Below are 16,874 nucleotides of genomic sequence, written 5' to 3'. Positions count from 1 at the left end.
TCAAAAGAGTTAAAATATGTAAAGCTTATAGTAACAGCATGTTGTTGTTATTGCTGGTTGCAATTGAGTTTGCTCCAACTCATGGTGCCCTTGTGTATAACAGAATGAAATGTTGCCCGATCCTGCACCATCTTCATGATCATTGGTATGTTTGAGCACGTTGTTGCAGCTATTGTGTTAATTCATTTCATTAAGGGTTTCCCACCCATCTGTCAGTTTGTCTTACTGTTACGGCTTGTGTGTTGCTATGACGGTGGAAGACATGTCACCAATATTTCAGATAATGGCCGGGTCACCCATGGTGGACAGATTTCAGCAGAGCGTCCAGACTAAGGCAGACTAGGAACAGAGGCCTGGCAATCTATTGCCAAAAATTAACCAACAAAGCTCTATGGATCACAACGGAATACTGTCCAATATAGCACTGGAAGATGAGCCCCCAAGGTTGTAAGGCGTGCAAAATATGACTGGGGAACAGCTGATTTCTCAAAGGAGAATTGACCTGAATGATGCAGGTAGAGTAGAGCTTTTGGGACCAACCTTCATTTTCTGATGTGGCACAACTCAAAGTGAGAAGTAACAGCAGCAAACATTCATTAGTAATTGGAATGTGGAACATACAAAGTATGAACCAAGGAAAATTAGAGTAACAGCAGACCAAACCAAAACCGAAACCAAACCTGTTGCTGTAGAGTTGATTCCGACTCAGAGTGGCCTTACAGGACAGAGTAGAACCGCCTCATAGAGTTTCCAAGGCTGTAAATCTTTACGGAAACAGACTGCCACATCTCTCTCCTGTGAGTAACAGTGTAGTAAGTGTTAATTGTTATTACTATTCTCTCTTTGACCATTGATTGGGAGGGTTGGAAACTCCCTTCCTCAGTTATTACTAAAATCAATCAGTTATCATTCACTGGGAAACTACTATATGCCTGGCACAGTGCCAGGCATTTCACACACATTTGCTTTAATCCTCACAACAGCCCCACATGGTGGCCATCATTAGTACCATTTTACAGATGAAGGTGCTTCAGCTCAGAGAGGGTAAATGAGTTGCTCAATGAATGAGGACTTACAATCAATAATAGCTCCAAAGTCTGCACCCTTAACCACCATGCTGTCCTTCTTCCTGAAGTCCACTGCCAAGGTTTTCCTGGACACTGGCTCCCTTCGTGCACAGAGCAGATCTTCTGGAAGCTTCTTGGTCACTCCATTGACTACAGCTGCTTCTTGAGCTGTAGCCAAGGCCAGAGCCTAGACCAGCGTTGAGCACCGGGGTCCAGTGATGAAAGAGCCCCAGATCCTGCCCTCAAGCAGCTCACTGTCTGTTGCCAGCAGCAGACAAGAAGGCAATTTGTGGTAGGACTTCTAGTTGCCCCACAAATCTGTCCTCTTTTTCTTCCTGGGCACATGGCCTCCCAACTGGAGATTACTTTTCCCAGTGTACCTTATATGTAGGTGTGGCCTAAAGGTGTGAGCAGAAGCAATTGTGAGCAACTCATGGGTCTTGGGTTTAAAGCACTGGGCATATGAACCTCCATTTTCCCCCTTCCTGTGGGCTGAGCAGGGCTATGGCAAGCAAGCAGGGTCAACAGCCAGGGCAGGGCTTTCAGCTGGGGCTCTGTGGAACTATAAAATTCCTCAAGGTGTTTCTAGGCCAGGAGTTCTGAAAGGGACTGTGATTAAACAACAACAACAAAAAGCCCACAGCGTTATTTTTGGTTTGTTAGTTGTGTTCTGTTAATAAAACCTGTTACTGTCAAGTCAATTCCGATTCACAGCGACCCTACAGGACAGAGTAGAACCACCCCATAGTGTTTCCAAGGCTGTAAATCTTTAGGGAAGCAGACTGCCACATCTTTCTCCTGAAGAGTGGCTGGTGGGTTGGAACCACAGGGAGCTCTCTTGGTTAGCAGCCACGCTCTTAACCACTGTGAAACCAGGGCTCCTTTGTTTTGTTAATGTTGTTGTTCTTCAGTGCCAGTCAAGTAGGCTCACAACTCGTAGTGACCCTATGCACAACAGAACGAAACACTGCCCGGTCCTGCGCCATCCTTACAAACGTTGCTCTGCTTGAGCTCATCGTTGCAGTTACTGTGTCAATCCACCTCATTGAGGGTCTTCCTCTTTTCTGCTGACCCTGTACTCTGCCAAGCATGATGTCCTTCTCCAAAGACTGATCCCTCCTGACAACACGTCCAAAGTATGTAAGAAACCCTGGTGGTGTAGTGGTTAAGTGCTACGGCTGCTAATCAAAGAGTCGGCAGTTTGAATCCTCCAGGTGCTCCTTGAGAGCTCTATGGGGCAGTTCTACTCTGTCCTATAGGGTTGCTATAGGGTCACTATGAGTCGGAATCGACTCGAAGGTACTGGGTTTTGGTTTTGTTAATAGGGAGGTGTAAACAAGGCTAGCGAGGACTGGGTGTGGGGAAGTGGAATGAAATGTAGCCTTGTGGGATAGCTGATCAGAAAATATTTTACCCTGCACATTACCACACCAGTTGCCACTGAGTCAATTTCCACTCATGGCGACCCCATGTGTGCAGAGTAGAACCGTGCTCCATAAAGTTTTCAAGGCTGTGAACTTTCCGCAGCAGATCGCCACGACTTACTTTCAAGGTGCCTCTGGGTGGGTTCCAACCACCAATCTTTTGGTTAGCAGTCGAGTGCTTAACCGACTCTACTACCCAGGGACTCCTTCAACAGCATTATTTTTGAACTTCACATGCCGTGGGATGTCAGCATTTTCAGTGATGAATAGAATGAACGGCCTTATAAACCATTTGTTAGAGGTCTTTCAGGCCCATGTCGGGTGCACGGTAGGACTGTGCTCATTTGGCCGATGCCTTCTTGGGTTTTGAGTTTTTTGATAACTTGTGAACACTGCATTGCATGATGGGGCCCTGGTGGTGCAGTGATTAAGTGCTCAGCTGCTAAACGAAAGGTTGGCAGTTTGAACCCACCAGACACGCCATGGAAGAGAGCTGTGGCAGTCTGCTTCTGTAAAGATCATTATGGTTGTTAGGTGCCATGGAGTCGGTCCCAACTCAGAGCGACCTTATGTACAACAGAACAAAACGCTGCCCGGTCCTACATCATCCCCACAATCATTGCTATGCTTGAGCCCATTGTTGCAGCCACTGTGTCAGACCATCTCATTGAGGATCTTCCTCTCTTTCACTGACCCTCTACTTTACCAAGCATGATGTCCTTCTCTGGGGACTGGAGGTTAAAATTTAGGAAACCCTCTGGGGCAATTCTGCTCTGTCTTATATGGTGACAGAGTTGGAGTCCACTATGAGTTGGAATTCACTCGACAGCAATGGGTTTGGTCTTTTGGTTTTGGCATTGCATGACATTGCCTCTCCCTCCTGAGCTACCTCCCTAACTTCCCCTTAGGCTGTGATGCCTTACTCAGGGGAGCAAATCAACTACACTGGGGTAAAAGAAAATCAGAGGGGCACTACCCTTCTAAACACAGTGTTTTTATGTGCTGTGACTAGCTGCCTCCTTACCACTTTTCTGTTGATATGAACTATTTAAAACGTGGATTATGCAGGTGAGAAGTGAATTTTATTGTGAAGATATCTTTTTGTGTGTGTGTGATTTTCTTGTTTAGTTGTTCATTAAGCCCTTCTATTTTATACCTTGGAGTCCCTGGGTGGTACCAACGGTTAACGTATTTGGCTGCCAACAGAAAGTTTGTAGGTTCAAATCCACACACAGGCACGCTTTGGAAGAAAGGCCTGGTGACCAACTTATGCAAAATCAGCTATTGAAAACCCTGTGGAGCACAGCTCTTCTCTGACACACGTGAGGTCGCTTTGAGTTGGAATTGACTTGATGGCAACCAGAAGAGAAGCTCTGATGGCTTGGATTAGGGCAGAAGTTGTGGGGAAAGAGGTGGGTAGGTGCCAGTTATTCAGGAGCTAGGAACTACAGGGTGTGGTGACAGATAGGTAGGTGGTGCTGGGAAAACGGAAAGGGGGGCATTAAGGAGACATCAAAATTTGAAGCTTGAGTGTCTGTTTGAATGGGGTTGCCGGTTAGTGGACCTGAGAGCCCTGGAGGTGGAGCAGGTTTGGGCAGAAGATAAGATGTTGGATTTGAACATACTGTGTTTGATAAGCCTGGGGGACCCTCAGGTAGGAGGTCTGGGCTGGAGACAGATTACGAGTTTAGGATAGAGGACCTAGGGTCTGTACCTTGTGGCCCCACCTCATGAGAATGTCCCAACTCCTGGCCCTGCCCTGGCTCTAGGCCACCTCTGAAAGGTACATCTCCTCTCAGGGATTCAGCCTTCCATTTGTAACGGGGCCTTAGGGCCTGACCCTGCACGCTGTTGTCTGGGTGTTGTGGAAATCCCATGAGATTGGGACGGGGTAGGGTGAGTGTTCCTGTCCTGGGGAACTCTTGGGGAGAAGAGGGGTGGCTGGCCAGGGCACCTAGATCACTGCAACCCTGCTCAGTCAGAGGTGCTAAACTGGGGTCTGTGAGATTGAGAAAGGGGCTGCCATGCTCTGCCTCCTCCTCACCTCACTTTCTTCCCTCCACATTCTCTTCCAGAGGGGCCTAGAGGCTGTCCCTCTCCTCAGGGCCCCTGCCCTGCAGACCCCCTCTGCGTCTCTAGCCCGCCCTGGGAAGCTGCCTCATTGTGTCAGCAGATGGCCAGCCTCCCTGCTGTTTTGGATTGAATTGTGTCCCCAAAATTATGTGTTATCTGGAAGGCATTATACTGAGTGAAATCAGTCAGTTGCAAAAGGACAAATATTGTATAAGACCACTATTCTAAGAACTTGAGAAATAGTTTGAACTGAGAAGAAAACATTCTTTTGTGCTTACGAGAGGGCGGAGGGAGGGAAGGTGGGAGAGGGGCATTCACTAATTAGATAGTAGATAAGAACTACTTTAGGTGAAGGGAAAGATAGCACACAATACAGGGGAGGTCAACACAACTGGACTAAACCAAAAGCAAAGACGTTTCCTGAAAAAATTGAATGCTTTGAAGGCCAGCGTAGCAGGGGTGGGGGTGTGGGGACTATGGTTTCAGGGGACATCTAAGTCAATTGGCATAATAAAATCTATTAACAAAACATTCTGCATCCCACTTTGAAGAGTGGCGTCTGGGGTCTTAATTGGTAGCAAGCAGCCATCTAAGATGTATCAGTTGGTCTCAACCCATGTGGATCAAAGGAGAATGAAGAACACCAAGGACACAAGGCAATTACGAGCCAAAGAGACAGAAAGGGACACATGAACCAGGAACTACATCATCCTGAGACCAGAAGAACTAGATGGTGCCCAGCTACAACTGATGACTGCCCTGACAGGGAACACAACAGAGAACCCCTGAGGGCAGGAGAACAGTGGGATGCAGACCCCAAATTCTTATAAGACCAGACTTAATGATCTGACTGAGACTAGAAGGAAACCGGTCATCATGGCCCCCAGACCTTCTGTTGGCCCAGGACAGGAACCATTCCCGAAGCCAACCCTTCAGACATGGATTGGACTGGACAATGGGTTGGAGAGGGATGCTGGTGAGGAGTGAGCTTCTTGGGTCAGGTGAACACTTGAGACTATGTTGGCATCTCCTGTCTGGAGGGGAGATGAGAGGGTGGAGGGGGTTAGAAGCTGGGGAAATGGCCATGAAAAGAGAGAGTGGAGGGAGAGAGCAGGCTGTCTCATTAGGGGCAGAGTAAATGGGAGTGTGTAGCAAGCTGTATATGGGTTTTGTGTGAGAAAGACTGACTCGATTTGTAAACTTTCATTTAAAGCACAATAAAAATTATTAAAAAAAAATTATGTGTTATAAATCCCGATCCCTATACAGGTGAATGGAAACCCTGGTGGCGTAGTGGTTAAGTGTTATGGCTGCTAACCAAAGGGTCGGCAGTTCAAATTCACCAGGCGCTCCTTGGAAACTCTATGGGGCAGTTCTACTCTGTCCTATAGGGTCGCTATGAGTCGGAATCAACTCGACGGCACTGGGTTTGGTTTGGTTTTATACAGGTGAATACGGAGCCCTGGTGGTCCAGTGGTTAAGCGCTCGACTGCTAACCAGAAAGTCGGCTGTTGGAACCCACCAGCCGCTCCTCGGGAGAATGTCAGTCTGCTCCAGTAAAGATTACCAAAAGCCCACTCCCTTCGAGTGGATTCCAACTCACAGCAACCCTATAGGACAGAGTCAAACTGCCCCATAGGATTTCCTAGGCTGTAAATCTTTATAGGAGCAGAATGCCACATCTTACACAGCCTAGGAAACCCTATGGGACAGTTCCACTCTGTCCTACAGGGTTGCTATGAGTCGGAATGGACTCCATAACACACAACAATAACAACATACATGGGGATATAATCCCATCTGAGAATAGGGTTTTCTTTGTTATGTTAATGAGGTCCTAGCAGTCTAGGTTGCCTTTTAAGCCAATCACTTTTGAGATATAAAAGGAGCAGTTTAGGGACAGAAGCAAGGAAAAACAAACAGGGGCAGAAACAGGCCACAAAACGATAGCAGAAGCTAAAAACAGACAAGGACCGTCGCCCGGAGCCAACAGAGAAAGAAAGCCCATCCCTAGAGCTGTTGCCCTGAACTTGACTTCTAGCCTCCTAAATTGTGAGAAAATAAATTTCTGTTTGTTAAAGCCACTCACGTGTGGTATTTCTGTTACAGCAGCACTAGATAACTAAGACACTCGCTCTGTGCCCTTCCTTACCTCGGCACCTCCCTCCCGGTCTACTTGAAGGAGGCTTTTATAAGCAGCCCTTTTAAAGAGGAAGCTGCGGGACCCCTGGGGATGTGGTTGAGAGGGAGGCCTGTGCACTCTGATGTCAGAGCTGGGTCTCAGGGGTCACAGCCCTCTGGTTTCTGCCCTAGCTCAGCCTCTCTTAGCTGGGTGGACCTGTTTCCTCGTCTGTAGAATGGGGACCAGAATAGCGCCCACTTTCCAGGACTGTTGTGAGAATCAAGGACGTTAAAATACATAAGGCACTGAGGAGAGTGCTGGGCACACAGTAGGTGCTCAGTAAATGCTCGCTCTTAGCATTGCTATCAACATGGCTTCTCCCAGTGGCATTTGCAGTGTCTCATTAAAGGCCTCTCTGCTGCCTAGCCTAGAGACTTCCTACCAGCTACAGCAGGCGTCCCCACCGGGTGCTCCGTGCTGCTGTGCTGGGAATGGGCTACAGAGCGGTATAGCCGGTGGGCCCCTCTGTGCTGGGGGCAGCTCGCCTCCCCTGCTGGTTATCACCTGGCACTGGCGTACTTGTCCCCACCCCTATCACACAGTCTGTTCCGTCTCACAAATGCCAGGCATTCTCACACGGGTACCTTGGCACCCTCTGTCTGGAGCACCCTCCCCTGCCCCTGCCCCAGGGATCCCCTCTTGGACTCTCATGTGGACACCACTGTCCTTCTCTTAGCTGCCCCCGCAGTTTGCACATCCTTCGGTAATTATAAAAATCAAGGCAGCAGCTGGCCTTTGGGCAAAGTAGAAAAAGGCGCCCTTCCTCCAAACGCTTGCTTCTGTCTGCTGGAATATGATATAGATGGGCCACACTGTGTCGTCAACAAGTGCAGGGTGTCCCCTGGAGGAGGCTGCTGAAGCCAGAGCTGCTACACCAGGAGCAGTTCCACATGGCCGGTACTGTGCTGAGTGCCTGACCCCAAACACCCTTCAAAAAACCCATGAGGGGAACGGTGGCTCAGGGGCTAAGTCCAAGGTCATGTAACCAGCAGGTGACAGAGCCAGGGTTTGAACTCCAAAGCACCTATGTCAATTACTAGGCAAAATCGCCTCCATCATGTCATTGCCATCCAGGTTGCGGCTCACACAACTGCCCCAGACCATAGTGTGAGCTCCTCAAGGCAGGGAACACATCCACCCGCGGCCAATCTCTGGAGCCAAGCAGGGTGGCCATGGAGTGGGCAGCACCACATGTGTGCTGATGGAAACGGCTTCCTTGCAGGGGGCTGGGGTCACGGGGGCTGGGGTCACAGGGGCTCGGGCCTGTTCCCTGGGGTTGTGGCTAAGGCTGGAGATGTTTGGACCAGAGTTCCTTGGCCTCTGAACAATAATATTTGATTTGACGTCTACCTAAGGTCTGACCTTGCCCCTGTCAAACAGGAAATCCCCTCCTAGTGTCTGATGATTCTGAGTTCAGTGCTGGGCTGTCAACTGAAGTGGGGTGAGGCTTGTACAGGAGGGCCGGCTGCCTGGGAGTCAGAGAAGGCAGGAGAGGTCTCTAGAAAGGGATCTTAAGGATGTCTCTGACTTTTCCGGGAGGACACAGGGCAGGCGGAAGGATGTTTTAGGCAGAAGTATGGCCATGTGCCAGAACTAGAGAGCAGGAGAGAGGGGGACAGTGGCAGGCAGATGCCTTCTTATCCTGGGGCCAGAGGACACCTGTCTTTGGACAAACAACTTTGAGCCTAGTATAATTCTTTGCTGCTACTTCAGAGACCTGCTTATGGTTTTGATGTCTACGTTTGCCTTTTCCATAGCCCCGCTGTTAACAAACAAGCTGCCACACAAACAGCCCATTGTCAAGCCTGGGGAGTGCCACGGGACCTCCCCGCCTACCGCTGTAATCCCCATTGCCCAAACAGGTCAACCATTGTCTCCGTGAAAAATAAGATAATGCTAAGCCAATGGCAGTGTCTCAGTTTAATTTTACATTCTTTTGGGGAAAGGTCCTGGGAGTCAGCAAAGCCTGGGGGATGTGAGCCTCTGTGTTCGAATATGCACAGCACTTAAGAGCATAGACGCAAAGCTACGCTACCTGGGTTCAAATCCTAATGGCCACCTTCTGTGTGACCCTGAGCTTCACGTCATCGCTCCAGTTCCCTCACCTATAAAATGTTACCTATCTCACAGGTATATGTACAGCCCTTACACAGTTGCTGGCAGAATCAATCCTGTGAACCTATGTTTTTATTACTTGTCCAGATATATCAATGAAGAAATGAAGAGGACTTGAAGCACTTACTAATGAAGATCAAAGACCACAGCCTTCAGTATGGATTATACCTCAACATAAAGAAAACAAAAATCCTCACAACTGGACCAATGAGAAACATCATGATAAACAGAGAAAAGATTGAAGTTGTCAAGGATTTCATTTTACTTGGATCCACAATCAACAGCCATGGAAGCAGCAGTCAAGAAATCAAAAGACACGTTGCATTGGGTAAATCTGCTGCAAAGGACCTCTTCAAAGTGTTGAAGAGCAAAGATGTCACACTGAAGACTAAGGTGCGCCTGACCCAAGCCATGGTATTTTCAATCGAGGAAGACCGAAGAAGAGTTGACACCTTTGAATTGTGGTGTTGGCGAACAATATCGACTATACCGTGGACTGCCAAAAGAAGGAACAAATCTGTCTTAGAAGAAGTACAACCGGAATGCTCCTTAGAAGTAAGGATGGTGAGACTGCGTCTTACATACTTTGGACATATTGTCAGGAGGGATCGGTCCCTGGAGAAGGACATCATGCTTGGCAAAGTACAGGGTCAGCGGGAAAAGGGGAAGACCCTCAACGAGGTGGATTGACACAGTGGCTGCAACAATGAGCTCAAGCATAACAAGGATTGTAAGGACGGCGCAGGACCGGGCAGTGTTTCATTCTGTTGTGCACAGGGTCGCTGAGTCGAAACCAACTCCACCGCACCTAATAACAACATCAATGTAGTTCTGAAGAAATAAGCCCTGATTCTCTGCTGGTCTTCAAAGGAAGGCTTCATTGAAAAGTGCTGGGTGTGTTGCAGTGTCAAAGGAATTTGGGGGAGGGATTTGTCCTCATCTGAGTGACAGCTGTCTTTTTCTTGTGGGGAAGGCAGGCCAGTGGTAGATTTGGTGACTTAAAAAAAAAAACAAAAACCTGTTGCTGTCAAGGTAATTCTGACTCATAGCTGTCCTATAGAACAGAGTAGAACTGCCCATAGAGTTTCCAAGGCTGCAAATCTTTACGGAAGGAGACTGCCACATCTTTCTCCTGTGGGGTGGCTAGAAGGTTTGAACTGCCCGCCTTTGGGCTAGCAGCTGAGTGCTTAAACACTGTGCCACCAGGGCTCCTTTCAGCAACTTTATAAGAGATAAAATTCTGAGTTATGATTCTCTTTCCAGCCAAGGAGACACGGTTTTGCTCCAACCTCCTCCTGTTTGTTGACATGCTTGCTCCCCATGTGCTCTATGAGGATAAAGGCCCTACCTGCCTTGTTTACCTGTGTCCCCAAGTGACAGAGAGAATGCTCAATCAATGTTGCTGAATTGAATGAAAAGGAAGACCATTCCTTTTCTAGAGTTTCCGAAAGAAAAGCACATGGGGCTGAAGTGGCCAGTCTGTGTTGTGACCACAGGGCTGGTGAGGGCTGTGGGCCTCGGGGAGGAGCAGCAGGGGAGCTGATGGAGTCCTGCCCATGGGCACAGTCACAGATCCTCCTGGGTACCTGCCACCTCCTGGCACACGGAGAATCTGGCTTCCCATGGTTGACATTAAACTCGCACATTTCCAAGGTATTTTATTAAAAAAGGAAAAACCATTCAAACAAAAAGCCCAATCCAAGAACACTTCGTTCTGGGAGTCTGGGAGCAGCTCAGATCTGTGGGGTGGGTAGAACCTGGAAGACAGTACGGAGGCCCCTGTATCCCTGGAGGAAGGGAAAGAGCCTGGAGGTTGACTGTGAAGGCAGCGTTCCCCAGGGCTCAGCTCCTATCTGGGGCCTGGGCTCCTCCATTCGGAAAAGCCAGGTGAGGCTCAGCTTCCCCTCCCACGTCCAGGTAGGACCCAGATTACTGGGGAGCTCAGGCCCCAGAAAAAGGCAGGATGGACAGTCCTAGACAGGCCTCGGACCTATTGCCAAAAGTCACTAACCATTTGGGAAGGAAGAGAGGGCGGCCCGGGGCTCGATCGGGCCTATGAGCACCCTCCGCAAAGGTGGGGTTCAGCCCACTACAGGGAGGTGCGCAAAGTTTGCGAGGCGTTCCCGAAATTCAGCGCGGGGAACCAAACCCCTTGAGAAAGAGCCGTGACGGGGCAGGCACAGAGGCAGCCCCAGGCTAGATCCTGGGCAGGCAGGCCCCAGCCTCCGCAAGCAAGCGGAGCTCAAGGGCCCTGGGGTACGCGGGGCAGCGCCCGGATGGGCCGAGGCGGGGGATTGTCCAGCGCGGGTTCTGGCCGGGCCCGCGCGCCGCCCCGGCGCTTCTGCTTGCGCAGTAGGTAGTTGGAGTACTGCACCTCGGGCATGGCCAGCTTGAGGCAGGCTTCGCTGGCGGGGCCGGCGCCGCCGCTGGGCAGGTCGTAGCCCATGATGTCCACCTTACGGCTGGGCTGCCACGGCTGCAGCTGCTTGGTGCGGATCTGCGCAGCGGGCCGCAGCACGGGCTCCGCACCGAAGCAGCGCCGAAGAAGGCGCTCGCGGGCTTCGCGCAACTCGCGTGCCTCGCGCTCCACGCACGCGCGGCCGGCGCGCGCCACACGGCGCCAGAACGTGGCGTTGAAGTGGTCGTAGAGGCCGGCGTCGAGCGCGTTCCAGGTGCGCGCGGCTCGCGCCAGCGCCGCGGGGATGGCGGCCAGGCGCGAGCTGGCGGCGCGCGCGTTGAGCTTGGCGTAGAGCACGTCGTCCAGGTCCCAGGCCAGCAGACGCCGCAGCAGCACGAGCGACTCGTCAAAGTACTCGGCGATCATCACGAGCGAGAAGACCTCCTCCACCTGGCGGATGAGGCCCGCCAAGTAGGCGGCGTCGTCGCGCGGGCTGCGCTCGTTGTCGCCGCCCAGATCGTAGGCCAGCGTGTTGTGCGCGAACATGGCGAAGTGCTCGCCCGCCCGGTAGTAGGCCTCGGGCGCGCGCAGGAAGGCCTCGAGCGACGCGTTGGGCACGCGCCGGAAGGCCGGGCAGTACTGGTTGTAGTAGCTGAAGAGCGACTCGAACATGGCGGCCGGCTCGCGCAGGATGGTGACGTAGACGGTGCCGGGCGGCATGAGGCGCGCAAGCTCGGCGCGGTCGAAGCGCAGGTGGCTGGCCAGCACGTGCGGCGGCCGCGTGGCCGGGTGCACGAAGTTCGCGGAAAAGTTGCGCGGGTAGCAGAACTGGTGCTCGCAGCTTGGGTGCGGCAGGGCCACCGTCAGGTTGTGGCGCTCGGCGAAGCGGAACAGGATGTTCTGCACAGTCGTGCCCGCTGTCTTGTGCGTCTTCAGGAAGGCCACGGCCGTGTGCTTGGGGCGTGGCGGTGACTCTCGCAGAGGCGGGCAGCTCAGGGGGAACAGCTTGGGGTACCTGCAAGGCCCAGGGGGTGTGCAGGGAGGAGGGTGTGAAAGGGGTGCAGCCTCACCTCTATTCCTCCCCCCCAAGGATGGGGGAATGTCCCACTGAGTGGTCCGTCCTGAATTTTATCCATAGAACAGTGGAGGGGTGTGGCAGGCAGCCTCTAGGATGACCCCAAAGAGCCCCTGCTGGCCTCCTGCTATTCAGGCCCTTGTGTAACTCCTCTCCTTGAGTGTGGGCTGGACTTCTTGATACATCTAAGGAACCAAACCAAAACCAAACCCAGTGCTGTCGAGTTGATTCCGACTCATAAACAGTACAGGGTAAATGTCACCTTTGAGATTACATTATAAAAGCATCTGTCTTGATGTCTCTCCGGGACAACTCATGCTGAGGCAAACAAGGTGCCATATTGTCAGCATCCCTGTGGAGCCACACCAGAGGGCAAAAGCCCCCAAGGAATTGAGAGGCCTTCAGTCCATTGGCCTGCTAGAAGAACTGAAGACTGCCAACAACCAGGAGTGAGCCTGGAAGCAGAGCCCTTCCAATCAGGTCTTCAGGTGAGACTGCATCCCTAGCAGACACCTTGAGTGCAACTTCATGAAAGACCTTGAGCCAGATGCACCCAGCCAAGCTACCCCTGGGCTCCTGACCCCCAGAAACTGTGAGATAGTAAATGTTGGTTGTTTGCAGCTGCTATGTTTTGGGGCTATTTGTTTATGCAGAAATAGGTTACTAATATAAGGGACAAAGGCCCTTGCAGATCTTTGAGGAATCTTATTTTACAGGTGTAAGAAACTGAGGACCAGGAGGAGAAAAATCACTTACTGGAAACAACTCAGATAAAGTCACCTAATCCTCTTGCTTTCTGTGTTCTTAGTTCTACTCTTTCACTTTGTAGATGGGAGGCACTGGGCTTTGAGGCAACCCATTTGTTAGGATTCTGTTAAAGCCTCTGGATCTTCATTCATTCAACAAATACTTTTTGAGCATTTACTATGTGCCAGGCACTGTTCGAGGCTCATGAGATATGCTAGTAAATAAAACAAAGAGTAATCAAAGAATAATCTGAGCCTTCATGAAACTTTCCTCATTCCGGAAACAAGGGTATTTGGGATTACAGGTAATCTGTAAGGACTTTTTAGGTTTTAGATCTTTAGTCTTTTAGACCAGCAATCATCCAGCCAGGGCACGCTGGGTGCAGTCACATCATCCTCAGAGGCAGCGGAAATGGAAATGTTGGGGCCCTGAGAAGTGAGGTGCCAGTATTGGTTGGCTTTATACAGTGAGTCGGAGCAGGGCTAGGGCTCCCATTATCATCACCTGGTAGCCTCTATCAGGGTAAGTAGCCTCGGTCACACGTGTCATTCCTTTTTTATGGACGAGGAAGCCAAGGCTCAGAAGTGAGGTGGTTTGCCCAGAACAATGGCAGCAGTGAGAAGTTGTTGCAATTCTTTCACCCTGGAGACTAAGTTGGGGAGGGATGCACACAGAGTATAGGGAATGTGATTCAGTGGGAAGGATCCTGTACTGGATTCAGGCTGTATTCCAGTCCCAGCTGTCACTGAGGAGTCAGGACTTTAAGCAAGTCATTCAACCCTTTAAGAGAAGACCAATTCTGCCCAGGGAGGTTGTGTTGCCCTAAAGAGAATGTATGGAAAGCACTTTCAGAATAGAGGGAAGAAGGAGGAAACTTCTGGCACGCGGAAGGAATGGGAAGAGCTCCCAGTTCTGGTCCTAACCCAGATGCCCAGCCCCTGGAGGACAGCCCCTCCCTGAAGCCCCACCCCCTTACCAGCTGAGCTGTGCCCCCTGGTGGATGAGGAGGCTTAGGGTGCTGCACGCTAGCACCAGCAGCAGGACTTTCCTGCGGCTCATCATCTTGGTGGCCTGCTGCAGGCTCTGGAGAATGGGCGGCATGGTGGGGTGCCCACCCCTGGACCAGCTGGGGTCTTGCTATCCAGCACTCCCTTCACCAGCACTCATGGGGGCTCCTGGGGCTCCGGTAGCAGGGCCAGCGTTTCCTGTGAGGCCTGGCAGGAGAAGGAGGCAGACAGGTTTGCAGTGGCAGAGATAGGCTCTGGGCCCCAGGAGGACTGCTGGAAAGGAGAGCTCTAAAGGGCTGGGGACGGTATGCGTGTGGTGGGGGGAGGAGGGGAGGAACAGAGAGGCCAGAGAAGATCAGATTCCTGCCTCCCATTACCAAGACCCTATCTCCTCACTGCTCTAAATAACCCAGACTTGGGTGGAATTACAGGGTCTGGGGTGTGGCCGGCCCTTCAGGCTGTAGCACCTCCCTCCCTTGATCTCCATTTCTGCCTCTCTGCCTGCCCCTAATTCATCTTTGTTTCATGGCTACCTGTATCTTTCCCCCCAGCAGACTTGCCTCAGCACCAGGGCATGGCTCAGAGGACAGAAGTCTTAACTCACATCTAAGTGCTGGTCCTGACTGTTCGAGAGACTGAGCTCAGAAACACAGACCAAGCCTCTACTTTCTCAAGCCTCTGATGTAGGGAAGGGACCAATACTACAAACTTAACAAATGTGCAATGCTATTTCATATTTCATTCCATTTAATCCTTACCACAACACTAATGGAGGTATTCCCATTTTACGGATGTGGCAACTGAGGCTTTAAGAGATGATGACAGTTGTCCAAGGCTACACAGCTGATGATAGCAGAGCCAGGATTCAGACCCTGCTCTTTCTGGCTCCAAAGTCCGTGCCCGTAGACACTGTGGGTACTACTTCCATAGACAGCTGATTTCCCCACCCATTCCTGCCCTGTTGTTCTTAGCTTCTGTTGAGTCAGTTCTAACTCATAGCGACTGTGTATACAACGGAATGAAACACTGCTCGGTCCTGGGTTCATTGTTAGCTTGAGCCCATTGTTCCAGCCACTATGTCAATCCATCTTATTGAGGGCCTTCCTCTTTTTTGTTGATCCTTTACTTTACCAAGCATGATGTCCTCCTCTCAGGGATTGGTCCCTCGTGATAACATGTCCAGAGTATGTGAGATGAAGTCTCAGCATCCTTGCTTTTAAGGAGCATTCTGGCTATACTTCTTGAAAGACAGATTTGTTCGTTCTTTTGGTAGTCCATGGTATATTCAATATTCTTCGTCAACACCATGATTCAAAGGCATCAATTTTTCAGTTTTCCTTATTCATTGTCCAGTGAGGCAACTGACAATACCACGCCTTGGGTAAGGCATACCTTAGTCCTCAAAGTGACGTCTTTGCTTTTTAACACTTTAAAGAGGTCTTTTCTAGCAGATTTGCCAATGCAGTACATCATTTGATTTCTTGATTGCTGCTTCCGTGGGCGTCGATCGTGGATCTAAGTAAAATGAAATCCTTGACAGCTTCAGTATTTTCTTTATCATGATGTTGCTTATTGATCCAGTTGTGAAGATTTTTGCTTTCTTTATGTTTTTAGGTGCAATCCATACTGAAGGCTGTGGTCTTTGATCTTCATCAATGTTTCAAGTCCTCCTCACTTTCAGCAAGCTAGGTTGTGTCATCTGTATATTGCAGGTTGTTAACATATCAATCCTGATGCTGAGTTCTTTTCCATATAGTCCAGCTTCTTGGGTTATTTGTCCAGTATACAGATTGAATAAGTATGGTGAAAGAATACAACCCTGACGCAAACCCTTCCTGACTTTAAACCACACAGTATCCCTTTGTTCTGTTCGAACGACTGCCTCTTGGTCTAAGTACCGGTTCCTTATGAGCACAATTAAGTATTCTGGAATTCCTCTTCTTTGCAATCTTATCCATAATTTGTTACGATCCACACAGTTGAATGCTTTTGCATAATCAATGTCATGGGTTGAATTGTGTCCCCTAAAAATATGCATCAACTTTGTTAGGCCATAATTCTCAGTATTGTGTGGTTGTCCTCCATTTTGTGATTTTCCTATTTGTTATAAATCATAATCTCTGCCTGTGATTAAAAAGGATTCAGGTAGGATGTAACACCCTTGCTCATGTCACATCCCTGATCCAATATAAAGGGAGTTTCCCTGGGGTGTGGCTTGTACCACCTCTTATCTCACAAGAGATAAAAGGAAAAGGAAGTAAGCAGAGAGTGGGGGACCTCATACCACCAAGAAAGCAGTGCCAAGAGCAGAGTGGATCCTTTGGACCTGGAGTTCCTGCAGGGAGAAGCTCCTAGTCCAGGGGAAGATTGATGACAAGGACCTTCCTCCAGAGCTGACAGAGAAAGCCTTCCCATGGAGCTGGCACCCTGAATTTGGACTTCTAGCCTACTAGACTGTGAGAAAATAAATTTCTCTTTGTTGAAGTTGTCCACTTGTGGTATTTCTGTTATAGCAGCACTAGATGACCAAGACAGTCAATAAAACACAGGTAAACATCTTTCTGGTATTCTCTGCTTTCAGCCAAGATCTGTCGGATCTTGATATTCCTCATTCCACTTTCTCTTCTGAATGCAGCTTGAACTTCTGGCAGTTCCCTGTTGATATACTGCTGCAACCACTTTTTAATGATCTTAAGCAGAATTTTACTTGTGTGTGATATTAATGATATTGTTTGATGATTTCCACGTCCTGTTAGATCACCTTTCTTTGAAATGGGCACAAATAC

The 16,874-nt window shown here is 49.9% G+C and overlaps 1 protein-coding gene across 1 annotated transcript; it reads right to left on the bottom strand.

Moving 5' to 3' along the window:
- Positions 1-11,103: 11,103 nt before the first annotated feature.
- GAL3ST3 (galactose-3-O-sulfotransferase 3) lies at positions 11,104-15,469 on the bottom strand. Its single transcript, XM_003419577.4, has 2 exons — positions 14,058-15,469; positions 11,104-12,274 (listed from the first exon to the last, which is right to left on the bottom strand). The coding sequence occupies exons 1-2, from the start codon at positions 14,180-14,182 to the stop codon at positions 11,104-11,106; spliced, it is 1,296 nt and encodes a 431-aa protein (XP_003419625.1). The 5' UTR covers positions 14,183-15,469.
- Between the last annotated feature and the right edge of the window lie 1,405 nt (positions 15,470-16,874).

Source organism: Loxodonta africana, chromosome 7 (assembly GCF_030014295.1).
Source record: "Loxodonta africana isolate mLoxAfr1 chromosome 7, mLoxAfr1.hap2, whole genome shotgun sequence".
NCBI lineage: Eukaryota > Metazoa > Chordata > Mammalia > Proboscidea > Elephantidae > Loxodonta > Loxodonta africana.
The sequence above is the reverse complement of the archived record's forward strand: the minus strand, read 5'-3'. Positions and strand labels throughout refer to the sequence as shown.